Below are 27,244 nucleotides of genomic sequence, written 5' to 3' on the forward strand. Positions count from 1 at the left end.
CAGAGTCCTGACTCTGATCTCTGGAGCGTCCTTCTGGCGGCCGCACACCAGGCTCTTCAGCTCAAGTCCCCCCTGTGGACCCTTCCCCGCCCGTGGGGCACCCGTGGTTGCAGCAGCCACAGGGGCATTGAATTCCCAGCTCTGGCCCGCAGCTTGTTGCTAAGCAGCTGGTGCACGCTGAGATGTGTGGAAGGAAACCCTCATGGTGACACAAACAAACCCTCCTGTGCCCAGATCTGAGAGAGAGAGAGAGAGAGAGAGAGAGAGAGAGAGAGAGAGAGAGGGCGCTCTGCCTGCCTGGCAGCAGGACCCTAGGACTGTAACAGAACAGACTGAAGCACAGAGGGGGTGGGACAGAGTTACATCACTCAAAGCAGAGGTAACCGTCTTCTCCTCTTCGGTAGCTGTGCTCCCAGGAAAATAGAAGCAAATATACAAAAGCACCTGTCTCCCTCCTCTCCCAGCTTCTCCCTGAGGACCCCATTCTTGCTCCTGATTCCAGTGTCCATGCAGAGGAGAAATGATTGTTTGGGGCGAAGCAAAGGGGGCCCCAGTGGGTCTTGGCCTTGGGCTCATTTTCTCCACTGTAGGCATCTCCCCTGGCCTGGGCAATGCCACACACTGCCATCATTGCTCCTTCCCTGGCTGATGTGTTAAGAAGTCCCCAAATGCAAAGGCTGGGAGCGGGAGAGACAGAAGCCAGGCCGCCCTCTCTCCCGGTCACCTGCAGTACCATAGCTCGCCTCTAGTCTTGCTGATTCTTTAGAGAATTTGTGGGGCCCATGCGAAGTGAATATGTGGAACCCCTGTTTAAAAATTATCAAGAACTTGGAGATGGCAACATCGGAGCTTTGAACCAAGAGTGCGATTTAATGAAAAGTCCAATTTTTCCTTCCTGGTTTGAAACACCACATTTGCGCTGTGCCCCGGGGCCCTGTGTTTAAACTTGTTACTCTCTTCTTTTCGGCTGGCAGTCAGTCTATTCCTCTGTCAATAGCACAGTGGCTTAATTACTGCACGCTTATAATATATTTGCATATGTGGCAAGCATCCCTTCCACTCTTCTCCTTGGGATTATTATTGAAAATGTATTCTCTCAGAGAAATTTCACAATAATTAAGTCAAGCCACAGAACAGCCAAACACACTGAGATTGTGACAGAGATGGCTTCGAGCTGCTCCGTTCCTTGAAGTGGAGCGGAGCGGAGCGAGGGCAGGTGCTTTATGCGAGCTTCTTGCATCTCCTCTCCGCCCCCGGAGGGGGTCGTGTTGTCCATGTAGCCGCGAAGGAGCTGTAGGAATTTGTTACAGCAGCAGCAGGAAACTGATTCACCAGGTGACTACATCCTTTTTTTTAAAAAAATATATTTTATTGATATTTCACAGAGAGGAAGGGAGAGGGATAGAGAGCTAGAAACATCGATGAGAGAGAAACATCGATCAGCTGCCTCCTGCACACCCCCCACTGGGGATGTGCCCACAACCAGGGTACATGCCCTTGACCGGAATCGAACCCGGGACCCTTCAATCCGCAGGCCGACGCTCTCTATCCACTGAGCCAAACCGGTTTCGGCAGGTGACTACATCCTTGAACACAGAGAACCAAATGACCACCCAACTCCTCCTCTGATTCCTGAGTACCAGGACAACAGCTGGTCCCTCTCACACCTCCGTCACTTGCTCCTCCCCCACGTCCCTTCCCCGGGTTACTGATGCTACTGGAGCTGAAATGGTGCTGCCAGGCCTGAAATGTGCCACCGGGAACCCCACCTCTTCTTCCCTGGGCAAAGGTAGAGGAAAAAGTTGCAGAGATGTGCGTGTGCCTGTCTGCACGTGTGTACCTTGATGAAGGCATCTCAAAACTGAAAATAATGTCACATGATGGGGGCAGGAATCCAGCCCTGCTCAACTCCTGGCAAGCCCAGGATGAATGGCAGTTGCCATGGAAACAGCATCCCTTGGCTCTGCCGGCTGCCTTCTTAGCACCGCTCTGCCTCTGCGATCCCGTCACCACTCCACGCTTGGCAGCTACACTGCACGACAGGGTCTGCATGCCTCGAGGCCAGAGCACTTCTGCTATTTTCCATCTTTCTAAATTAGCTGCTTGGATCCCAGAAGCCAGGCAACTGGCTTGTGAACTGAGATGGGAGTCTGTAAGCTACACTGGGCAGAGTGCTGGGTTCAAGATCTCCTTGCTAAGGTCCTTTCCTCCTCCAAGCCTGGTTTCCACTCTGTTGTGATGGACAGGGGGTTGGCCAGGATGGCCCCTGAGAGCCCCTCTAACAACTGTGAGATTAAGGTCATTGGGAGATGATCAACTCAGACTGAGGAACAAGATAGAGCTGAAGAATGGCCAGGATGATGGCAGTTGCTCCATGTTCCTGAAATCCAGCCTTGCCACTGGAGGGAAAAGCCCCAAGGGGCAGCCAGGAGCCAAAGGAAGCTGCTCCCGTGCTGTTCACAGCGCCAGCTTCCTCAGAGGAAGTGACTGAAGAAGGAGAAAGAGCGAGAAGTCTAGGCCCCCGTGGTCTATCTATCAGAGGCCCGCCTGCTGCTGGGCTCTGCAGTCCTGCTTCCTGTACTCATCCTCCTCAGGGACCATGTCAAAGCTCTTCAGCTACGCCACTGGCCTCGATGGAGTCTGGGGCCCACATAACACAAGACAGGAGCCACTCCTCAAACCAACGTGAACAAATAGTTAACTTTTCCAAGAGCTATACTATAGTCCAGCAGGGAAGCAGAGGCATATATGCAGGTGACTGCAACCCAGGGTCTATACAAAGTTCACCTTGGCCACGCTGCCTGTTTAGAAGGCAAATTCACTTCACTCCATCAGCCCCTGCCACCTACCACTGCACCACCGGTTAGCAACGGGGTGTTTGGACAAATCCACTCTGTCCTTCCCTGTCTTTATGGGACTTGCCACAATGCTGCAGAGAGGGTCCAGGGAGCTAGCAGGGTGGATGGGGCAAGGCTCCTCTATGCTATTTCATAGCACTTCATGATAAATAAACTGGAGTTCATGAGTTAAATATGAGAGCTTGACAGGAGCCACAGGGCTGGCTGCAGGGCCTCGCGGAGTCAAGCAGCAGCGTACGGCTTTCTGGGCTCCACTCGGTGATGCTGTTCACAATATGTGAGCTCCTTGTTCCCCTCAGCATGACCTCCCGAGGGAGCATGTCACAGGCCAAGAAAACGGCTTGAGTCCAGGAGATGCAACATGGAAGAACGTTTGGTGACTGTGCTCTGCCCAGGGTAACTAGTGCATGGATTAGCGCAGTGAGAAAGGAAGTTATCAGGCTCTTTGGCAGATAGTCTAAGTCCGTGGTCGGCAAACTGCGGCTCGAGAGCCACATGCGGCTCTTTGGCCCCTTGAGTGTGGCTCTTCCACAAAATACCACGGCCTGGGCGAGTCTATTTTGAAGAAGTGGCGTTAGAAGAAGTTTAAGTTTAAAAAATTTGGCTCTCAAAAGAAATTTCAATCGTTGTACTGTTGCTATTTGGCTCTGTTGACTAATGAGTTTGCCGACCACTGGACTAAGTCAACTAGTACTATCCCTTCTTCCCTAATTTTTTGTTAACGTGGCTTTTGTTCAAGGCATCAATATTTCCAGCTCTAGGTAATAGATGATGATTGGACTAAAAGTAATAATGACAGTCCTGTTTCTTGCTTCTTGATTATATGTGTATATGACAGGTGATGTGGGCAAGCTTTTTGACTCGAGGGCCACAATGGGTTCTTAAACTGGACCGGAGGGCCGGAACAAAAGCATGGATGGAGGGTTTGTGTGAACTAATATAAATTCAAAGTAAAGGAGCGGAGGGGAGACCAAGAGAACTGGATAGAACAGCCGGATCCGGCCCGCGGTCCGTAGTTTGCCCACGGCTGGTTTAGGCCAAAGAGACAGAAGAGCAAGTCTGTTAAAGGTGGGTGGGTGGGAAGGGGGCACTTCTTGGAAATCTTTCAATTTCCTGATAAGAAAGACTGATGCTGCTGGTGCCCTTCCCCTTCTCTGGCAGACTTGAGTAATGATGTGATGCCCAGAACTTGAGCAATCAGCTTGTATCCACGAGGGAAAGGCCAAGAAATATTCAGAAGCCATGGTTTAATACTGAACAAATTTCTATCTCCAAATTCTTTTTGTGTGAGAAAAACAAACTCTTATCTATTTAAGCCACCATTTATTAGATTTTCGGGTTCCTTGTAGCCTCGTAACTAAGAGGTCCAGCACAGGAAACAGAATCTGTACTTTTTCCTGTAGGCAAAGACAAAGAGGACTTTGGTTGTTGTTTAAGATTAATTTAAAATAAAAAGAAATAGACGTGTTGTGAAAATTTCAGACAATAAAAAAGTATATAAAGTAAGGAGTACAGGGTCCCCCTCTCACCAAACCTTTTTGAAGGTTCACTCTATGAAGAAGAGGAGAAATGTGTGTATATTTTGCAAATAATAATAATAATAATAATAGGATTATGCTATATAGAGTTTTACAATTGGCTTTTTTCGTTTAATAATACAGCATGGATCCGGATGGACCCATGGATATTGGGGCAGCTGTACTCAAGGAAGATGAAGCTGATATGATTCAACCATCTCTAAATAGGACATAAACCAAATAGATAAAACCTCCCTTGTCTCCGAAAAGCAAAAGGAGAGGCTGAGATGTGTGGGAACTTCCTGGGTGCAGGGATTGTGTTTGGTGTTCTCATTTAAGCCCAGCTCCTCTGTGAGGTCACTCTCCTTTTGCAGATGTGGACAGAGGTGCCCTCAGAACTGGAACCTGGTTCTATCAGATACCCACATCCCTTGTTCCCCTATTTTACCAACAAATGGGTTTGCATTCTCCATCATAACTGCTCCCATGTTTCAAGCAGCCAAATGCAAACACTCGAATTGCCTTGATGGGGAGACCTGATGCAAAGTGAGCACCCAGTGAGCCTCTTCCTCCTGGGTCCCGCTAGGAAAGCAAAATGTGCTGGACCTGATCCTGAGGCATAAATGCCCCCTTGGGTGCTGACCAGAGCTGACTTAGGGAGGCAGGGACACACTGGCATGGGTTTGGAGGAAAAGGGGGATCGGACACCAAAGCCAAAGTGTCGTGTGGAGCCCATGAGGCTGGTTTCCATGCTGACGGTTCAGCAAAGCTCCTGGGAATATGACAACTGGCAGAACTCACAGTGAGGGCTAATTATGCTGTCAGACTGTCAGAGGCACTCCCCAGTGCTGGTGCTCAGGGCTGGGAGGATCTGCCAACAGGATTCTTTGTGAATATGTAATTTGCTGAACATTGTTAAGTCAATGTATCCCCTAACCGGGAAGTCTGACAACAGGAAGTGTAATTTCAGTGGCCCTCCTCCCCTGTGCTGCCTCAGAGAGAGGAAGATGGGAACAGTGAAGGTAGTGGATTTGGGGGTGAAAGTAAAGAAGGGGGTAGCCTAGGGGAGGAAAGGCAAGGGAAGGGGTGGTGGGGAACTAGGAGTGTCCCAAGTCAGGATTGGGTATCTTATTCACCTCTGTGTCCCCAACACGGAGGACTGGGCCTGGACTGGCTTTGGGAAAGACTCTGGGAACTCTTCGCTGAGTGTATAAAGGAACTGCAGAATGGGCAAATCCACCTTCTGGAAAAGGAAGCAGTTGCTGTCGTCCAGGATTGTCTGGCCCCATTTAGAGTCATGTTCAAGCCCACTGGTAAGTTGCGATGCATTTCAGAATCATCGTGGCGCTCTTTGAAGTATGGACGTTGCTCTGACCTCCTTTATACTGAATCAGAAGAGGGAGGGATGGGCCCTGCCTGTCATGTAGAAATTAGAAATGCATACGCCTGATGTTAGGAAGCATTATTTTCAGCATCTTTTAGATTCTTCCAGCTTCCCTGGCCTCTTCTGCAGATGGCCTTGCAGTGGTTGTAGAGTTATCTGTTTGGTGGCATATTTGGGGTGATCCTTTTTTTAATTTTTTTCATTATTGATTAAGGTATTACATATGTGTCCTTATCCTCCCATTGCCCCCCCCCCCCACCCCCCATGCATGCCCTCACACCCCTGGTGTCTGTGTCCATTGGTTAGGCTTATATGCATGCATACAAGTCCTTTGGTTGATCTCTCCCCCTTACCTCCAGCCTCCCCTACCTTCCCTCTGAGGTTTGACGGTCTGATAGATACTTCTCTGTCTCTCTGGATCTGTTTTTGTTCATCAGTTTATGTTGTTCATTATATTCCAAAAATGAGTGAGAGCATGTGATATTTATCTTTCTCTGACTGGCTTATTTCACTTAGCATAATGCTCTCCAGGTCCATCCATGCTGTTGAAATTGGTAAGAACTCCTTCTTTTTTACCACTCCTTCCATTGTGTAGATGTACCACAGTTTTTTAATCCACTCATCTGCTGATGGGCACTTAGGCTGTTTCCAAATCTTAGCTTTGGTAAATTGTGCTGCTATGAACATAAGGGTGCATATATCCTTTCTGATTGGTGTTTCTAGTTTCTTGGGATCTATTCCTAGAAGTGGGATCACTCGGTCGAATGGGAGTTCCATTTTCAGTTTTTTGAGGAAACTCCATACTGTTCTCCACAGTGTGGGGTGATCCTTTCAGTCAGGTTTGGTGGGACTAAATGTCTACTTGGATTTTCCCAACTATAGGAACCCTCACTCCCGTACCAGGTTCTCTGATGCACTGATGGGCTGTTTGTGGAGGGAGAAGGGGGCCTTTATACCGGGGAACACTTTGGGAGGGAAGCTCCTTGCTGGTCAGTCCTCTACACAAGCCACAGGGATCACACAGGTGTCAAACACCCTCTGGAGCCACTCTGGGCGGCCCTCCTCCAGACTGAGAGCTTCAGCCCCAGCAAAGTAAGGACCATGTAGCAGAGATTCTTTTGCCAAAGTCAAGGAAGGCAAAAACTTGCAAAAACACTTTCAAAATACCAATCCCTACCCCACCCCTAACACACACACACACACACACACACACACACACACACACACACACACACCTGGAATATAAGACCTAGCTTGTCAAATTCTCACCCCTGATGACTGACAAAGCCTTGCTTTTTTGCTCGTCCATGTGATGGCCCTGGAATCTCATCTTTATTACTTTGGCCTTCCTGATACACTCTACATCCCTAAGCATGACACACACATTAAGTCTAAGCAGCCATTGATGTGCTGATATAGCTGATTAGAAACATTTGAGGGAGCAGGTTTGACTGAGGGAGGGCAAGAGTGAAGCAGGTAGGTGTGGGGTGGGAAGCTATGAAGCAGACAATGGGGCACAGAAAAATGGCAGTGAGGATGTTGGAGCCAGAGTTGGCTCATTTGGAGCCACCGGTGTCCTCTTCAGAATAACCATGCAAACCTCCTTCTAGCCTGGAGCAAGTGTACCTTTTGGCTCCATTCAAGTCCTACTTCCTGGATGGAGCCGGTCTCAAAGCAGTTGTACATGAATGTACGGCCACCTCTGTGTTATATGGCAGGGTCAACCTTCCTATTATCTCTGTACAAGCCTGGTGTCTCAGCACAACTGAAATTCTCACAACAGAGCTGCGTGTGAGGCATTGCTATCTCTGTCATTTGGATGGAAGAAACTGCGCCTCAGGAGTTTATGTAATTTGCCCAAGGTCATGCAGTAAGGTCAGAGCTGTGGTTCGAGAGTTAGACTATACCACTCAGCCATTCATTAGCTGTGTGACCTTAGACACGTTTCTTTTCTTTCTTTGTGCTTAGTTCCCTTCTCTGCAAATTGCAGGCAGTAATGGTACCTAGTACAAAAGGCAGTTGTTTTAAGGAAAAGAATTAATACATGGAAAAGGGCCTGGCACATAGTAAATATGACATAAGTGTTTACTATTATTCTTATTCTTGTTATTAGTACTCAATATTGTTTCCAAGAAATCCCATCACCTCTGTTTCTCTCACTGTATCTACTGGACATATAGTAGGGACTCAGTAAATATTAGCTCCCTTCCCTTTGTCGTTCTGAAAACTGCCATCAGGGCCAACAAAAATGTCACGACTGCTTGTTTTACGGAACAAAGATTTTCACGTTCCCGCTGAACAGAAGCCAACACCAGCGCTATTGGATCAAAGCGAGCACAGTTCAGGGCCTTGAGCTGTAGCCCCCGCCTGGCTCGAGTTCAGAGGAAGATTCCTTGGAGACACGCAGAGGAGACGGAGAGCCAAGGCCCTGTCATCCGGATGCGTCCAGGCGCACATCACGCACACGTTGTGACCCATCGTCATGTTCTCAGTCCCCGACAGGGCTGTTTTGATAAAGGGCTGACGAATGGGCAGGAAGGGGAACCTTTCACCAACGTGTTTGTTTCCATTAGATTATGGATGTATTTTTAGTGTGGCTGAGAAATAGCTAGGATCTTGCCTTGCAAGATGATTTTGTGGACCAGGACTAAGAAAAAATATTGGCAAAAAACCCAAAAGGATTGCAAATGCTTGCTGCTATCAGGAGATCCTTCTTTTCATTGCCACCTGGTCCACTTAAGATGTAGCTCGATTATTATTTCTTCAGGAACGCCCCCCTAGAGCCTCTTCCCAGCACTATTCATTTTTTATGGCCTCTAGCACAGCATTTACTTCATTGTATCATCACCTCCAGTTCACTTGACGGCCTCCCCCATTGGCTGGCCTCCTTGAGGAAAGGAGCCTTGGCTATTGGTTTATTTCAGTATCCTCAGCGAGCAGATGTTCAATAATGTTTAATGAATAAATAAATGTATATATAGATCGATTGATTGGTCAGTGGGTAGACGGATGAAATACAAAGACCAGTCATCCTGCATCGGTAAATCTTAGTATGGGTGTGATTATAGGTCCGACGTCTCAGCATCTCTCACCCACTGTTAGGTGTCTGTTCCTCATGTGACACTGCATTTGCCTAACGCCACCGCAGGCCTCATCTTCATGCGTTATTCAAGTCATGCGGGCAAGTAAATGCCTCTGCTGTCAAATTGACACAAGGAGAGAAACACAAGCACTAATCATGGTCCACCAGCCCAGCAGTACACCCGGCAGAGTGCCCCAATGAGGACAAAGAGTCAGGGAGCAGGCGCAGGAAGAGGGTAGAGGTGACAGGAAAGTATTACATTGGCAAATTATGGACAAGAGTTTCTTGTGTTTAAAAAATAAACCCCACTGACTTCAGCAAATGAAGTAATCAATCATCGGGACCTTTATGGTCAGTTTAACTCTCTGTGTGGATGCAGTTTCCATCAGGCTCCAGGGCGTGAGACAGAGCGGAGCCCTGGGGAGGCTGTCTGGCTCAGCCCAGGCAGTAGAACAGGGTATCTTGGCACCACCCACTATTGGTAAAGCAGAATCAGACACAGAATCAGTCCATTTCTGCTTATCATGGTCTCAAATCCCATCCACAGGGAAGCGCACATAGCTGCACACCTTGCATCTGACCGTGAGAAGAGAGGTTGATGACAGGAAGGAGCCCCCTAAAACATTCCCTCTGGGCAGAGATTGCTATGATCCCCCTTATCTAGTATTCTCTCTTTTTACACTAATGGACTTTTAGCGGGGATATAGCCACCTAAAATTAAAGCTACCTTCCCAGTGTCCCTTGCAGCCAGGTATTGTCATGAGACTAAACTCTGGATATGGGCTGAGGTAATGTATGCAATTTCTGGGTCTTTCCCTTAAAGGTAAGGGTGTATTTTCCCATCCTTCGGTCTTCTCACTAGCTGGAACCTAACACTGTCGGGAGCCACTTATGAATCAGAGCAACACCCTAGGAAGGGGCACCAGGATAGAAGGGGACTGAGTCCCTCAAGGCTTACAGAGCAGAGATGCCAGGTCAGCTTGGACTTCCCATGAAAGAAAAATATTCTTCAGTCATGCTGAAACCACATGAGTCTCTGTTGCACTCAGGTGAACTTTTATCCTGAGATGTGTGTGTGTAATTATACACACAAACACTCTGGAAAATCTTCATGTCTCCTCCACTAACTGTTATGAATTCAATAGTTTTGGTCCTTCAGAGTCATTCATCCATTTTAACAATAAATACATATTGACATATGTCCCTAACACAGAATAACAGAACACCTTTAATATATTTGAAATCTTAAAAGGAGGTAGTTAGACTGATTCTTAGGGAAATGGTTCCTTGCTTGATACATACTATCATATTAATTCTGTATCAACTGGATTCCTTAGTTGCCCAGAGCTTTCATCATCAGTCTGACCACTAAGGTTTTTCTATCTGGGTGGCTGATCCAGGAGTCTAATGCTACATGTTCTCATCATGTCCTCATCCGGAAAGCTAAACAGACAATATTTCATCTAACTTATTTCATCTCTTGACCTCAGGATATTTCTTGACTCTTTCCAGTTGGTCTTGTCTTATGTAATCTCTCCCAAAGCCATCTAGATCCTCATCCAGGGAGTTACCCTGGCAACCCAACTGTGTCATCTTGAACGATATCTCCAGGCACCAAATTCTGAGTCGACAAGAGATTTGACTGGGACCAAGCTGTGAAGCCACAACATATTAGCTCTAACAGGATGTCATCATTTCTCATGCTCCTGGTACACTTGTCACATTTTTAAAAATAACATGGATAAAAGCAAGTCCTACCTTGACTATACAGTGAGATTTACTTAGAAAGCAGACTATCTCTGTCTTTTATGATCTTCCTTGCATTTCTTCTAAAAGAAAATCCTTTTAGTTTTCACATTTTTCTCTAATAACCTTACTACAAACTAACACAAACAACCTAATTTTCAAGTCTTCAGATAGCTTTTTTATTTTTAAAAATTTTGGGGTTAATCCTCACCTGAGGATATTTTCCATTGATTTTTAGAGAGCATGGAAGAGAGAGGGAAAGACAGAAAGAAACATCGATGTGAGAGAAACACATAGATTGGTTGCCTCCTGCAGGTGCCCCAACCAGGGACCAGGCTGGGGAGGAGCCTATAACCAAGGTGCGTGCCCTTGATGGGAATCAAACCCGGGACCCTTTGGTCCACAGGCCTATGCTCTATCCACTGAGCCAAACCGGCTAGGGCTCAGATAGCTTTTTTATATTAGACATCTCGAGTTTTACATTTTATCCTTTCTTTTCCTCTTGGGAAAGTAGTATTTAAGGAAGCTCATTGACTATCCTCTTTGGTGGCAAGTGCATCACATATTCATAATAAAATTAACAAGCCACTTGACTCTGAGGATGGGGATGCTATGTTATCCTGTTATGCTATGATGTATCCTGCTTATTTAAACATCCTATATCAAAGTTGTTCATTATGAATCTCTGTAGATTTATTATTCTGGATAACATGCTATAACATGCTTCATTCATTTCATTTTTCTTCAAAATGAATTCTAGCTAAGCTTATAAAAGAGAGTCCTTTATTCATTTATTAATTTGTTCTATCAACCAACTAATTTTTGTTACTGAGAGCTGAGGATAGAGACACAGTCCCCAACCAGCTGGCATGGCTCAGTGGTTGAGTATCGACCTATGAACCAGGAGGTCAATGGTTCGATTCCAGGTCAGGGCACTTGCCTGGGTTGCAGGCTTGGCCCCCACTGGGGGGCATGCAGGAGGCAGCCAACCAATGATTCTCTCTCATCAATGATGTTTCTATCTATCTCTCCCTTTTCCTTCCTCTCTGAAATCAATAAAAATATATATATATTTTAAAAAAAGACACAGTCCCTGCCCCTGTGGGGAGCTGGACAGGAAAGTGCCATGACACCAAGTAACCTGTGGTACATACTAGTAGAGATCTAGTGTCAGCTCCACTTGCTTTCTAGAATCTTGGTGGTATTGGAAGGGAATCCAAGAAGTCTATGGTTCTGTCCCTCATTTTACAGAGAAATAAACTAAGGCCATGCCTACCTATCCTACCTCTAACCTTCTATCTTTCGCCCCCCTCATCTTCTCTGCTCAGCCATATGAAACTTCTTTCTGTCCTTGAAACTCCCATCTCTGCCTTGGTACCATATTCTATTAATTTCTCTATCTCCAGAAAAAAGTAGGAGGTGAAGCTAAAAAAATGGCGCGTCTCCCTCCCCTCCCCTGAGCTCCCCAAACCTCATAGCTCTTGTGCTGTGCCTGCACTAGTTTGCTTGGATGGCTTTGTGCCCGCCCCCCTCCCTCCCACCCCCCAGATTGCATAGGACTTCCATGGGACTGCCTAGGACTGCCTGCGATCCCCTCAGAGGTCAGTCTGGTATGGCACACACAAGGCATGGCCAATAAGCACTTGGTGAATAACTCAGTCAACTCTGGCTCTAAGACATTTGCTTAAGGACACATTGTGAGCTCCTGCTGCTTCACTCACTGAGTCGCTGTGAACATTTACAAGGAAAATGAAAAAAAACAACAACAACACACACACACACCTTATCATTTCTGGTACTGTCATTCTGCTATTTTAAGAAGAATACAATACCAGGTCACCAGAATTTCTATGGTCATCTACTACCTCCTGGAAAGAAACCATCTGTTTGACTTGTGTACACATTCAGGACTTTGAGCTTTCCTGGCATTCAGTGACTGTGATTCGGTCCCACTCACATCTCCAACCTTCCTTCCCCACTGTTACCTCTTTGGTAATCTGACATTTCAGGCGACACAGCTACTTGCTGTTCTCCACACCATCCCCCTATCTCCCTGTCCTTGTGCCCTTGCTTAATTTGTCCTTTCTCTTGGGAATGTCACTCTTGCAGCTGCAACTCCTACTATACTTCAGGGTATCTTGAACTATTCAGTAAAGATATTTATGTAGAAATATATAGAAATATACTAGGTTAGAATATTTTTGTTGGTCTTGGGACAAATATTATTTCCTCTACCATCTCTGAGCTACCTATATAGATTGTTGTACTAGGTTGCAAGCCCTTAACACAAGTGAGGCAATCTGACTCAAACTTCCCATTCCCCATAGTTCCTGGCTGCAGGCTTGTTACAGATACCACCCAGCAGTATTGGTGAATGATTGCTAGTAGCTTCTCTGTATTGCTATCTACAGAGGGATTCTCCTATGACAGAGCTAATGAAGTCCTTGGACATTTTGTAGATGGATTTACGACTGTTTTACAGCTGATCTCTCCCATTTCTTCCCAGTTATGACAGGTCTGCCTTTCATCTGGGAAGAGAGAAGCTGACATGACACTGGAATAATTCACAGCATCATAAGGGCAATCACAAGGATGGGACTCCATAACAACCCTGAGAGAGAAATAGTCAAAGAGCCAAGAACATTGCAAGTGGAGATTTAAGAGTGATAATCAATAAGATGGAGAGTTTTCTTCTGGCAGGTGCTTGATGGGCCACAGGAGGGGAGGAAAGAAATTATTCCCACCAGGTTGGGTCAATGGTACCAGATCCAGATCCCATTCACCCTTTCAAAGGGTCATAAAAATCCAGTAATGCAAAACAGCTTTACAATGAGAGATCTAGACATGATTTTGCATCGTTAAGTGCAATCCTATAATAGACATGGGCTATTTCTTGCTCTTTGGCTCTATTTCCAATTTGAAATGGATTGTCTTTTACCAATTAGCTGTAGATAATAGCTAAGTGGTGAGTTGGTCTTCCTGGCTTAAAACCTCCATAATCAGGCTGGAGTTGGGACCCATCCTTTTAGATGTTAAGTGAATCCCATTAAGAAAATGCTCCATTGTGGAATGCCCCTCACCCTTCCCCTCCCAAGGGCTTCTGTGTCCTCCTTTGTAAATTGGAGGTGAGGTGAGCTGGGGGAAGTGGGAAAGGGTTTGGATGGGGGTGGAGTGAAAGACTTCTAAAGGGCTCTTTCCAACCTTATCCCGAGAACAGAGAAGTCCAGGAATCATCTAAGAGCATTCCTCCGGATAACATGGCTGCAATGACCATCGATAGCTCTCTGACCGACACCTTCTGTGTCACAGGAAAGCAAACTCCCAAGGTGTGGAAGCCATCCAAAAGAATTTCACACCATCTGAGACGGGAGAAGGTTATCACTCCAACCCCTTTGGGACTAATGCTCTCTCTAATGCAAGACTCACTGGTAACTAGCTATTCCCTGAGACAATCTCCCCATAACAAATGCCTTTGGAACCTCACATGTGACCTCGTTTTCCCAGAACTAGAACTTCATTGTCATCTCTCCCTCAAGATTTTCAGACCCTAGCTCTTGTTTTCCCTGTTAATTAAAGTTGAAGTGCAGCCTCGATCGTGTTGGGAAACATTCCAAATGGAAATGAATTCCCAGGTTTTCACTAAAAATCTTAGCATCCTACCAGCCCAATCTCCATGACATTTTGTGTGTTATGTAATGTCTATTTCCCAAAGGAATTGAAGTGATTCTGCATATAGCTCTGCCCCCAAAATTTTTAAATAAGACCGACTCCTAATTACCTTTTACAAACATGCAAAATCTGAATCCTTGAAAACCGATCATCCAAAAACCTTTTTTGGGCTAAGTCTTTTACTTTCCAATTTCATTTGAATCTGATGCTGCGATGCTGTAATAGCCATTTCTGCCACATTTTCTTTTGAGAAAATATCTGATGGCGGAGCCAGCTCTTGGTGCTGCTGGGTCCCAGGCAGGCCACCACAAAATACCCCACAATGGCATATGGATTATTTTGAATTAAAATCACTTGAGAGGTTGCCAGAGCAAGGAGGAGCTCTCCAACTCGCCTCTGTCTCTAGAAATGCATAAATGCAGAAAATAAACCTCCATGTGAAAGTTATCACTCCTGCCATAAAAGGGCTAAGATTCAGAGCAGTCAGACTAAGAAGAATCCCACAGCCTTATCACAACAGATAGAGGATCCAGGGCTGAGAAGCAAATATAAATAAACCCTTGTCAGTTTTACTAATTTACTGCCCTTAGCCCACATTCTACTTGACTTCCTTACTACTTACAGACCCCAGCACCTGTGCTCTTTTATCTTGTCAAAGTGCTCACAAATTTATTGTTTCTTCATATAATAAAAAATATATCAACAGCCTGCTCCACTTCTCTCTCAGAGAATCATTCTTTTTTAAAAATATATATATTTTTTATTAATTTTTTTACAGAGAAGAAAGGAGAGGGATAGAGAGTTAGAAACATCGATGAGAGAGAAACATCGATTCAGCTGCCTCCTGCACACCCCCTACTGGGGATGTGCCCGTAACCAAGGTACATGCCCTTGACTGGAATCAAACCTGGGACCCTTGAGCCTGCAGGCTGACGCTCTATCCACTGAGCCAAACCAGTTAGGGCTCAGAGAATTATTCTTTTAATTCTCCTATGTACATGTAATAATTTGGGTTTTCCTCCTGTTATTAGGCCTCGTGCCAATTTTATTAGTAGTCTAGCTGCAAGAACGCAAGAAGGATAGAAGGGGGAATTCTCTCTCCTGGACAATGCCACAGTCCAAGGGACTGGGCTGTTTGGCATCTGGAAACCTTCCCATGCCCAGGTGCCTTAATCTAGCTACCCATCTGTCTTACCTGGGTACAAAGCACTTTGGTTGGCTCTAACATGAACTAATGTCACACTTCATCCTGTATGGCAACAGGGACCTGGGGGACACCTTTGTGCTGGGGAAGACTCCGAGCCCAATGTCTAAGGATCTGTGATGGGAATGAAGCTAGCATAGCCTTGTGGCAGGTCTTGCCCCGGTTGCTGCCCCACCTTAGAATACACTGTAGACATCAACAGAGCCTTACATCCTCCCCTGTAGACCATTTATGTGGCCACTGGCTTTGGCATGTAAAACAAACACATTTTTCACCTTGACTCTGGCAGTAAATGAGTAGATCATCAATCATGATAGCAAAAACATCTTGTTATCGGTTGCAAAATCGTTTCACGTCCCTTCTTTCCTTTGGGACTCCACCAATGAGGTGATAGGTCTGGGTGTTATTTCCATATCAAAGATGAGACAACAGAGATTCAGAGAGGCAGGGATATGGCAAAGGTAGCAGAGCTGGGACTGAATCTCAAGTCTGCCAGGTTCCAAATGCCATGGCCATTTTTAACTACCCCCGACTGGCTTTTCAACTCAGCCCGAATCCTCCCAAACAATCCTGACAGGCAAACTCCTGACAGGAAAACTCCAAACCAAATCAGAATCCATGTGGGGCTTTCCAGGACTCCACCAGCTTTGTTATGTGGTTTCTTCAGCCCTCATGTCACAGTGACTAAAGAAGGCAAATGGGCGTCCGTCTTCCAAGGAAGAGGACCTTGGATAGGGACACATCCTCCCTCACACAGTTGCCTGCTCTTCCCCAGGGTAGGTTTTATTTTGACAATGTGGCTGCTTCTCTGAACATACAGTTAAAATTGCAAACCCTCAATCTTATTTTGTGATCTCAACTTGGCAGTCCCATGATTATTGGAAACAAGAAATGTTCCTGGGGTTGGGGGTGGGGGGGGGGCGGTAATCAGGTACTTGGCTCTTTGTGACAAAATGCAAAAGCTCCCTTCCCAACCTTTCACAGCAGTGCTGTGGGGGGACGATGAGATATCGCCTACAACTTCTGTGACCTGAGACACAGACATTCCTGCGTGTGTGGGGTGTCCTTACCTCAGATACAGAGGGATCTGGGTTTGCACGTGAGAAATGTGTAACAGAGAAGAAACAGGTACTGTATTAGTTTGCTGGGGCCACCATAACATAGTGCTACAATCTGGGTGACTTGGACAATAAAAATTGTATTTCCTCACACTTGGGGAGGGCAGAAGTCCAAGATCAAGGTGTTGGTAAGGTTGGTTTCTTCTGAGGCCTCCCCTTGGCTCCTAGATGGGCGTCATCTCCCTGTGTCCTCACACGGTCATCCCTTTGCATGCCTGTGTCCTAATCTCCTGTTCTGATGACCCTAATCATAACGGATGAGGGCCCACTCTAATGACCTCCTTTTCATTTAAAATTCCCTTTTTAATCATCCTGTCTCCAAATACAGTCACATTCTGAGGTACTGGTGGTTAAAACTCTCACACACGAATTTGTGGTGAAGGGCACAGGTACCAAGCTTGAAACAGTACAAATATCTCCTAGAGAGATTTTATCTTCTTAAAAGCTAAGAGAAAAGTCCTCCATCACTGCCTTAATTAACTTTTTACTTTAATACCCCTTTTTGAAATTAAGTGCTTCTTTCCACTTTTGCCCCACCAGAAGCACTTATGTCATTCTGCCTTGTATTGTGGTTAACCGTGTCTTTCTGAGCAGCCTGTGAGACCCTGAGGGCAGGCAGGACTGTCCTTCAGTTACTTCTCTATGCCTCCACCACAAGGCTTCCTGAGAGGGAGATACACAGCTAGCATTTAATATGACTCACTCAACAAGCACTGATGCTGGCTTTGTAGTAGGCTCTGTGCTAGCCATTGGGTGTCATGTTCATGGAAAGGAGGTGACTGTGGTCAATATGACTAAAGAATGAAACCTGTATCAGACTATGCCCAGATGTGTGTTTTTCAAGGCTCATGCCAACAGACATATGCTATAAGGGATGGAGGGGCTGAGGCAGAGCTGCCACAGAATCCAGCCAATAGGTAGGGTTCTGTGCTGCGGTGTGAGTCAGCATACAATTTTTACTGTCCATTCTCCTACCTTCGGTCTTTTCGTGACACTGGGCAAATTGCCTCATTTTTCTGGTCCTCAGTTTTAAGCCTTTTTAAACAGAGACTTAATGAAAGAGTTCCTTTATATTTTGGTTACAAAGGCTTCTAAAGCTGAGGGTTTGTGGCTCCTGGCCTTGCATTATCTCTCATTATCCTGCTCCTCCCTACACCTCATCAACATTTGTTCTAAGCAGCGAGGTGACTCTGGGAGCCTGAAACAGGTCAGGTAGGCGATAGTAGATGAGCCAGGCTGACCGCACAGACAAGAAGGCAGAGGCCACAGCAGTTTTGCTGGCCCAGCTGTGTTCCAGGATGTCTCAACATCCACACTGAGCTAGAAGGAACCACTGAAAAGTGCCTATTCATCAGAAGGACTGTGTCTTGCTGAATATTTGCACTTTTCAGCAGCATTAAAGGAAGCTGGTGTGTGTTATTTTTTTCTTGTCAGCCCTTCTCCTGGTCCTCATTATATAACCCACATTTTTCTGTGCTTCTCCCTTCTAGCTTATCAGACTTGTCGTTCTTTTTTTCTGTGCATGTGGCATATTTCCTACGTGATTCTACTTTGTATTATGTCCTTGGACAATTTTGGAAGCAGTGGAAGACTTTGCCTGCTTTCTGACTATTTGATACAAGAGCACAGGCTAAGTTTGAATGTGGCTATTAAGAAGCTGCCAAGAGTTTAAACTCCATCCAGAAAGTCATATATTTCCTTCCGGGAACAACAACAAAAAAAAATCCACTCCAGCCCTAACCGGTTTGGCTCAGTGGATAGAGCGTCGGCCTGCGGACTGAAGGGTCCCAGGTTCGATTCTGGTCGAGGGCATGTACCTTGGTTGCGGGCACGTCCCCAGTGGGATGTGTGCAGGAGGCAGCTGATCGATGTTTCTCTCTCATCGATGTTTCTGACTCTCTATCCCTCTCCCTTCCTCTCTGTAAAAAATCAATAAAATATATATTTAAAAAAAAATCCACTCCAGCATGGAGTTGGGGAGGTGGGGTGGGAGATGATGTCAGTACATACTATTATACGTCAGTTGTACTGTGTACGGCTGAGCTGTAAAGTTTAATGTTTACATCCTCCTCTCTCCCCATCGTGAGGCTGGTGCTTTTTTGGTGCTGAGTATTTCCAGTATATAAATGCAATACCTAACTTCCTGCAAATCAACTGTGTCTTCAAAGGCAAAACTTCTCAATTCAAACAGTAAGGAACACGGCACACGGAGCTCTCTTAAACACAGAGTGACAGTTTACATGACCTTTGGTGATATGAAAGTGGCTTTGACAAATCTCATTTGTCTGTGCTTTCCTTGGGGCTGAGAGTGAAGGCAGTTCTGAGGCTCAAGCTAACTCTTGGGTGATAAAATAGTAGAAGATGTGACCGAAAACTATGGAGAGTGGTATGCATGATAATCTAGGAGCTTGCATACCATCACACTTCTCTGCAAAACCAATTTAAAGCAATTGAATAATAAATGCATTTCTCAACACTTTTATATAAAAGATCGTCACATGCTAAAGATGAATTACTTAGATCTTCTTAGAAATGTCACAGTAGTCTTATTACACGTACCCATGCCAGTATATGCGTACCTTTCTACACACACTTATAGACATAGTTCTTTACCAGGATATCAACATAGTGTCCTCAAGGGCTCAGCTTTGCAGTAATAATAATTCTGGGTCCCTGACATGCATCAGTAGTCCATGCAGGTATAGTGAGCTTTTAATAATGACATGAGCACCTGAAAATTCACCACCCAAAACCAAAGGTATGACTTTGACACAATTTATATCTAACATATGGCTATATCCCCAGCTCATCCCTTGCCTATTCCCCACTGAATATAACTATCAGTCTGAATCCCGTGTTTATCACTCTCTTGCTCTCCTTTTTATATTATTTTATGGCATTTATTTGTAACCTTACAAAATTTTTAAATGTTATTTGTGTTTAATTTAGAATATTTTGAGACTTACTTTTTTGCACTTAATGTTTTAGTGTCACTACGGTTCAACTGTTTTGACTGCTTCTGTGAATATACCACCGTTTATTTTCCACTCTCCCTTTGATGGGCATTTGGGTTGTTTCCCAGATTTGCTATTGTGAACAGTGTAGCTATGAGCATTCTTATACATGCCCTTTCTTGTACAAGTGCAAGGGAGGAATTCCGGAGTACAGGCTATGGGAAATGTTCACCTTCAGGAGACAATGACAATGCTTAATATTTTATGCAATCATCCTACATACATATATACAGGTGGGTGTTTCCGATTGCTCAAATGGACAGTTGCTGCACTTAAGTGATAAAATCATTATATGCTATTTGTCATTTTTTCAGAAAAAGTTAAAAGAAAAAGTATGTATTTCTTCCGCAAGCCTAACATTATGTAAGGAGATACACATTGGAGTGGCTTGAGTCAAGCGGCTAACCTCAGACAAACCCAAACAATACCACTGCAGTAGAAATGACACCTTCCATGGAACAGTTTTATCTCAGGTCCAGGGAAAGATTAACTTCCATACAGTACAAAATGCTGAGGTAAGAGCCCATGATGTGGACATTGATGCCCGGATGTACACCCGACCGCCCCTAACCCCTCTACGTGTGATATTGAAGGCATTTTTTTCTTATCTGCAAATAGGAGGACTTTTCTTAGCAAAAAAAAAAAAAAAAAATCCATGTACTTTCTCTTTAACTGAGAAAGATATGCCTTTTCAAGCCAAACAATAGTGTAATTAGCAGCTTGTCAATAATCATCAGCACATACGATTATCTGAAATTTTACTGTTCTTTTACCAGCCCTTGTCATCCTCTAAACTCTACTCAGTGGTTTGATTGAACAATTACTCTTCTTGTTCAGACATTATTATCTCTGGAACAAAGCACACCCCTTTGCATTTTTTTTTTAAATTGTCAATTTTTCTATTTGGGTGAAACACACTGGCTAATTGGAATTATAATTCCACACGAAGCTGCATTTCACGGAGACAATGTTTCCTGCCTGATGAACCAACAGCTTACCTTCACGTAGAGCTGCTGGAATTCCTCGAGGTTCAGCCTCCCGCTCGGACAGTCCTTGAGGAACCCTTTGTACCACTGCTTGAGCTCATGCTCGTTAAACTCTGTGCTCTTCACCAGGTCCTCCATCACTTCGGGAGCCAGTTTGCTATTCTGTTTCCCCATTTTGCCTGAAGAAAAGCAAATTAATGCCATTAGTGCCACGGCTATGATTATTTCAAACTTGATTAGGAGGAAAGCTGGAGTTCTGAGCAGTTCCTTGGTGGCAACTCTCTCCAGGGTATCTGATAAAAGTCTCCCCAAGTCCACTGCCTTCTATTTGGTATTCTAGAAAAGAAATGAGCACAAAACCCTCTTCTCACAGTTCAAAGGGCTGTAGAGTTCACCCTCGTCCATCACGTGCCATCTTTCACATGGCATTGGTGACCACATGGGAAGGCACCTGTCCCTTTTTATGCTACTCACGTCAAGTATATGGGCATTATTTACATTTCCTTTCGATGAATTAAGTTTATTTTTATTTGCTAACCAGGTACCTAATTCTACATTTAGTTTGTGGAAATATTGAGATTATTGATAAGAACAATAAGGCTTTGTAGCCAAATAATCAAAGAGTGGCTTGGAAAGCTGATCAGCAATGGTAGGGAGTCTCAGTTGTTCTAGTTATAAAGTTGCAGATTTTTTTTTCCCCCAAATGGAAACAGCTCATGTTTATTAGTCACATTGATTCTCTATTTTCCTTCTCATCTTCAGAGACTTCCAACAACAATACTGCTTTCAGTGTTGACCAACTCTTAGTGGCTTTTTCAAAAGATCATTTGGTGAATTTCAGCTGACATCATTCCATTCTTTTATTATTACTGTTAGTAAGTAAAAATAATAGTACATTAAATAATGTTACCTAAAAAGAAAGAAGAAGAAAAAAACAATGTTACCTACATCAATTATGTGCCAAGTTATGTGGCCATTATCACAGTAGAGTGTAAGTGAACAGAGCATAGGTTTAAAGTCATTCCTGATTTTTACTCCTGATTTGGCCATTTACTATGTCTGTCACTTATGGCAACGTTAACTGCTTTATTTCAATTCCTTCCTTAATAAAGCACATATAATAACAAAACTCTTTTAGCTTCACTGAAAGAAATAGGTAAACAAAGATAAAAATACTCCACAATTAAAATAGTTGCATTAGCTCAGGAAAATTAAGGATTACTTTGTAAAATTTCCTTTTAGTGTTGTCTTATAATAAAAAAGAGTGAAAACGAATTAGCCACAGATTGACTTAAAAAGTCAAAGTAAACTTGAACATCTAAGGGACCAACAGAATAAGGAATATATCACAAGATCTTTAAAACTGTTCAGAGGAGACTGAGTTAGGTTTTGAAGAATTTACCCAAGTGGACCTAGTGCTTCATTCAATGTTCTTGAGACAAATTGTCTCCCAGGCTTTAAGCAGGTTTACACTTGCAATAGCTCAGAAAAGGTAATCTCATCTCATACTTTGTTATTATTTTTTTTACCTTCTTCTAAAACAGATCCCACACCCATTGTCAGTAACCCGCCCTAACAATGAACTATGTTTTCATAAAGCCACGCCCTCTAGGGAAGGCTTCCTCCGAAGCACCATCCAAACAGCACACAGCCCAGTGAGAGGATACCATTAAGATGGCCATTTGTGTTCTAGGCCAGTGGTCGGCAAACTGCGGCTCGCGAGCCACATGCGGCTCTTTGGCCCCTTGAGTGTGGCTCTTCCACAAAATACCACGGCCTGGGCGAGTCTATTTTGAAGAAGTGGCGTTAGAAGAAGTTTAAGTTTAAAAAAATTGGCTCTCCAAAGAAATTTCAATCGTTGTCCTGTTGATAGTTGGCTCTGTTGACTAATGAGTTTGCCGACCACTGTGCTAGGCTCTTACGTTTGAGAAAACGCCCTGAGGATAAGCAACCATGCCCTTTGTTATGGAGCCTCTCTATTTACTCTTGCTCTTCATTTCAAGTTCCAAATCTCTTATTAGCAACTGCCTCTTAATTATAAGTTACTGTGGGATTCCACAGCTGGATATGAAAATCAAGTAAGTACTCAGGTGTTGGGTTTCATTAATCGGAGGAAGAAAACTGTAATTCATGGCTATCCTGATCATCAAAAGGCGTAAAACTTTCAATACGTCACTTTGTTCTTTTCAGAGAATTACCAATTTTCGTTATTGAACTAGAATCTCACCTAACAATAACAGCTACCGGTTACTGAGTGTTGGCTGTGGATGGGGCACTATGCTGAGCACTTCATGAACTTGCCTATGACTTTATGACAACTGAGCCATAAGGATTAGGGCAGCTCTCTCAAGATCATACAAATAGCGTGTGGCGGAACTAAAATTTGAACCTGAATCTGCAACACGCCTATGCACAATCACAGGCAGGTGAATGGAAGGCATGTTAAGTGAAGGAACAGAAGGAGCAAAAGCAGGAAGAATCAGTGTCTCTTGGGAGAGAGAGAGAGAGAGAGGGAGGGGGAGAGAGAGAGAGAGAGAGAGAGAGAGAGAGAGAGAGAGAGAGAGAGAGAGAGAAAGAAAGAAATCAGTCACTTTGCCAGAGCCTTCTTTGGAAAACCACAAACTCAGAAGTGAGTTTGTATTAATAATGGAAAAATGGATTAAAGATTATTTAAAACCACCTCTTCCAAAAGCCTTTTGAAAGTCCAAGTATCAGCTTCTCTCTTAATCAGGAAAGCTTGGATTTTCCGTGGATCACTTATGATTGCTTAGCCTTTCCCAGCTTCCCGGGAAGAGGGCTGTCTCCTACACACGCAAGGAACATTGTCAGGACCATGAATCACAGTTTTGAACAATCAAATGCATAACTTCGTGCTTCTTGGTTATGCTTTATGATCAGCACCATCATGCAGGTGTGTCTGGCAATGGGTGAATCATTCGGAAAATCAAGTTCTGAACTGGCTCAAAGTGGCCTCGACAATGCCCTCATCAGGACTTGTCCGGATTAATGACCAGCTTCCTCACTGGGCTGTCTAACTCCAAGCCGCCTTTTTCTGCACGGCTGCTTGAACGAATTTCTGGAGTATAAACCTCACCATCTAATCCTCTCCCTAAAACTCTCAATAATTCTCCATTGTCTACAGAAGGCAGCTCCCTCTCTCTGCCATGGCACAGGTCCTGCCTACTCCTCTGTCTTTTCACTTCATATGCCTGGCAACCATCAACTATTACAGGCATCAGGTCTTACATGCTTCCACAGGTCCATGCTTTGCACATGCTGCTCTCTTTTCTTAGAATCTCATGCCCTTGGTTTGCTCAGCAGACCTTTTTCTTCTTTAAGTGGCTTCAGCTCACAGGCCACCTCCTCTGTGAAACCTTCATTGACTTTACAAGGCCAACGAGGCATCCTTTCTCCTAGGCATCCCTCTTACCTTGTAAAAGCTTCCATGGTCGTTATTATTTAGTTTCTCGAGAGAGAGGACTGTCTTTTATTTATCTTGCATCCCCGGTACCTCATTCTAAGTGCTCAACAAGTATTTTTTGACGGAATGAATGAATGAGGGGGACTGACCATTATGAAGTAGATGCTCAAGGACCTTGTCACTGATCTTCATCAATGTATAGTATTTGGTATGTTTTATTCTGAAAAAAATCAGTCTTATAATAATCTATATCTGAAGAGAATCATTGTGACCATAGTATAAAGGGCAGGCAGGATGTGGCAGGAATGTTTCATTGGCCTGTATAGAAACCAGTCAGTCTTTCTGGAGATTGTTTTTGTCTATCTTCATCATCAAATTTTGGACACCTTGAAGGTGAGATCCATGTTTTATCTCAGTACCCTGAGTTCCTGGGATGAAGGCGATGCTTAGTAATGTTTGATAAGTGAATGAAAAAGCATCCATGGCTTAACACTCCCCACCTATACTCCTTTTGTCCTGGGCAGCAATGATATGGGTTAAGTAGTATCTTTCACTTGGGACCAGGAATACAGAAAGAGTAAAAATGAAAGTAAAACTTAACAAGTTCCCAGTGATAATGGGAGGGAGATGTATCCCAGCTCTGTTTCTGTGATCTTGGGTAAGATCCTTTCCTTCCCTGTTGCTCAATTTCCCTCTTTGAAAAAGAAGTGATTTGGACCAGATGATCTTTAAGGCCATTCTAACCCCTTCCATTCACTGATTTGCAACCTAAGTTTTGTAAATATGAAAATTGGAGTCACAGACTTCAAATTGGCTGTCTCAAAGGAGTCAGCACATATGGATTTTTTGCCTGAGAACCTGTCCGTACTTGAATGTTTGTTACCTTAGAAGGGAGGGGACAGGAACTGGTGTATTATGTTTAAGTTTGAGTTCCAGGCTGCAAGATAAAAACCAGCTCAGCCACAAACCGAATAATTTTTCACTGCTTGAGTTACAATAAAGAGAAACTTGGTGCTAGGCACAAAGTGGACTGGTAGAGGCAGGCGTCCTCAAACTACGGCCCGCAGGCCACATGTGGCCCGCCGAGGACATTTATCCGGCCCGCTGGGTGCCGCTGCCTGTCCTGCTTAGCAGCCGACTCGTCCCGGGCCCGCAGTGCGCATAGGAATTTGTTCGTAGTTTTTTTTTTAAACTATAGTCCGGCCCTCCAACAGTCTAAGGGACAGTGAACTGGCCCCCTGTTTAAAAAGTTTGAGGACTCCTGGGTAGAGGGGTTCTGATGGGCAAGAGAACTCCCACCAGGGAGTGAAATACCAGTCCCACTTGCCTGTAGAAAAGACTAAACTTTTCTACACTGCCGTTTACAAAAGGCCTTTGTGCACATTTGCCTGTCTAACAATGCGGCAAGAAAGATGTAATTACCATCCCCTCTTTACTGGTGAGTTTTAAACTCAGAGAGATTAAGTAATTTACTCTAGCTCAACCAGCTAGTGAAAAGCTTAGAACAGAATGAAAGAACTTCCATTGGTTCTAATACAGGTTTCTCAGTCATCTCTTGTCTGGATTCTGCAGCCACCTTCTAGCTGGTCTTGCTACCTTGAGTTTCACCCACTTCTCATCCACCCTGTCTTTTTTTTTTTTTTTAAATATATTTTATTGATTTTTTTTAACAGAGAAGAAGGAAGAGGGATAGAGAGTTAGAAACATCGATGAGAGAGAAACATCTATCAGCTGCCTCCTGCACACCCCCCACTGGGGATTTGCCCGCAACCAAGGTACATGTCCTTGACCAGAATCGAACCTGGGACCCTTGAGTCCGCAGGCAGACACTCTATCCACTGAGCCAAACCGGTTAGGGCTCATCCACCCTGTCTTGATAACAGTATTCCAGAGCAGAAGAGGCAGAGCACCTAAGAGTTCCCATAGGAGAAAACTGGAAGACTTCCTAGAAGAGGAAAAAAGACCAGCAGGGGAGTCAAGAAACACCCACTTGCATCGTGTGTGTGTGTATGTGTGTGTGCATGTGTGTGTGTGTGTGTGTGTGTGTGTGTGTGTGTGTGTGTGTTGCCCTGAGTTGTCCCCGACCCATGTTGATCTCTAAGTCCAGCTTCCCAGGACACAGCAGGGCCCGCTGCATGGAATGAGGCACACAGAACATCCGGTCCAGCTTCTCTCACGTCATCTGGCCATCGGCCTGGCAAGATCCATGTACAGACTGGGGCGCTGAGATGGAGCGGCCCAGGCACAGGTGCAGATGCACAGCAAGAGGAGCACATCAGCCAAAACCGGTTTGGCTCAGTGGATAGAGTGTCGGCCTGCAGACTGAAGGGTCCCAGGTTCGATTCCGGTCAGGGGCACGTAACTTGGTTGCGGGCACATCCCCAGTAGGAAGTGTGCAAGAGGCAGCTGATCAATGTTTCTCTCTCATCGATGTTTCTAACTCTCTATCCCTCTTCCTTCCTCTCTGTAAAAAATCAATAAAATATATATATATATAAAAAAGATGAGCACATCGACAGGGAAACAGCCCTGGAAATAGGACTCAGGGCAGCAGAGAAAGGGCTTTGGGGGCTCAGCCTGGAGGCCCATGGGATACCTGACAGGGCTCTGGATTGCAAGTTGAGCTGGTTCTAGTGTCAGATTACCTGGGTCCAGCCTTTAACAGAACAAGTGCTCCTCACCTGAACAGGGATATAACTGGAAGAGACTAGCCTTGCTCAGACTTAGACTCCTGCCAAAACTGCCCTTTCTCTTCCTTACCACCTGTCTAAATCTCACTCCTTATGCAAGGCTCAGTCCCAACGCTGTTTTCTCCATGACACTCTACAAGCTCTCACTACTGTCCTTTTTGTATCAATAATGACCTGTGGCCTGGTTAACTCTGAGAATGTCAGTTTAGCAGAAATTTATAGGCATTTTCTATGAGAAAAGCCCTGTATTGGGCATGGTGAGATAAACAGAAGACATGGTTCCAATATTGAAGGGCTGAGAACTGAATGCAGGAGACATTCAAACCTCCTGGAATATGGAGCATGGTGAGGTGAACGCTCACAGCACAGAGCTAAAAATCACAAGGAACAGAGAGACAAATTCTTACTAGATCTGGCAACTTCCCCTTTAACTGATTCCCAGGTGGAAAACTCTCAAACAGTGTTTCCCAAACATGTCCGAGTACAAGAATCACCCTTGGTTGTCTTGGTTAAAAACACAGCTTCATGAGACCCATTCTTTGAGGGAATTCAGTG

The 27,244-nt window shown here is 44.7% G+C and overlaps 1 protein-coding gene across 1 annotated transcript in view; it reads right to left on the reverse strand.

Moving 5' to 3' along the window:
* VSNL1 (visinin like 1) overlaps positions 1 to 27,244 on the reverse strand; it is a 68,239-nt gene that overhangs the window by 15,493 nt on the left and 25,502 nt on the right. The window contains exon 2 of the mRNA XM_080682928.1: positions 20,591 to 20,757. Coding sequence (XP_080539054.1) covers positions 20,591 to 20,752 — 162 coding nt within the window. The 5' untranslated portion in view covers positions 20,753 to 20,757. The remainder of the gene's footprint in view (positions 1 to 20,590; positions 20,758 to 27,244) is intronic.

Source organism: Plecotus auritus (genome assembly GCF_963455305.1).
Source record: "Plecotus auritus genome assembly, chromosome: 8".
In the NCBI taxonomy this organism is placed as follows: Eukaryota; Metazoa; Chordata; class Mammalia; order Chiroptera; family Vespertilionidae; genus Plecotus; species Plecotus auritus.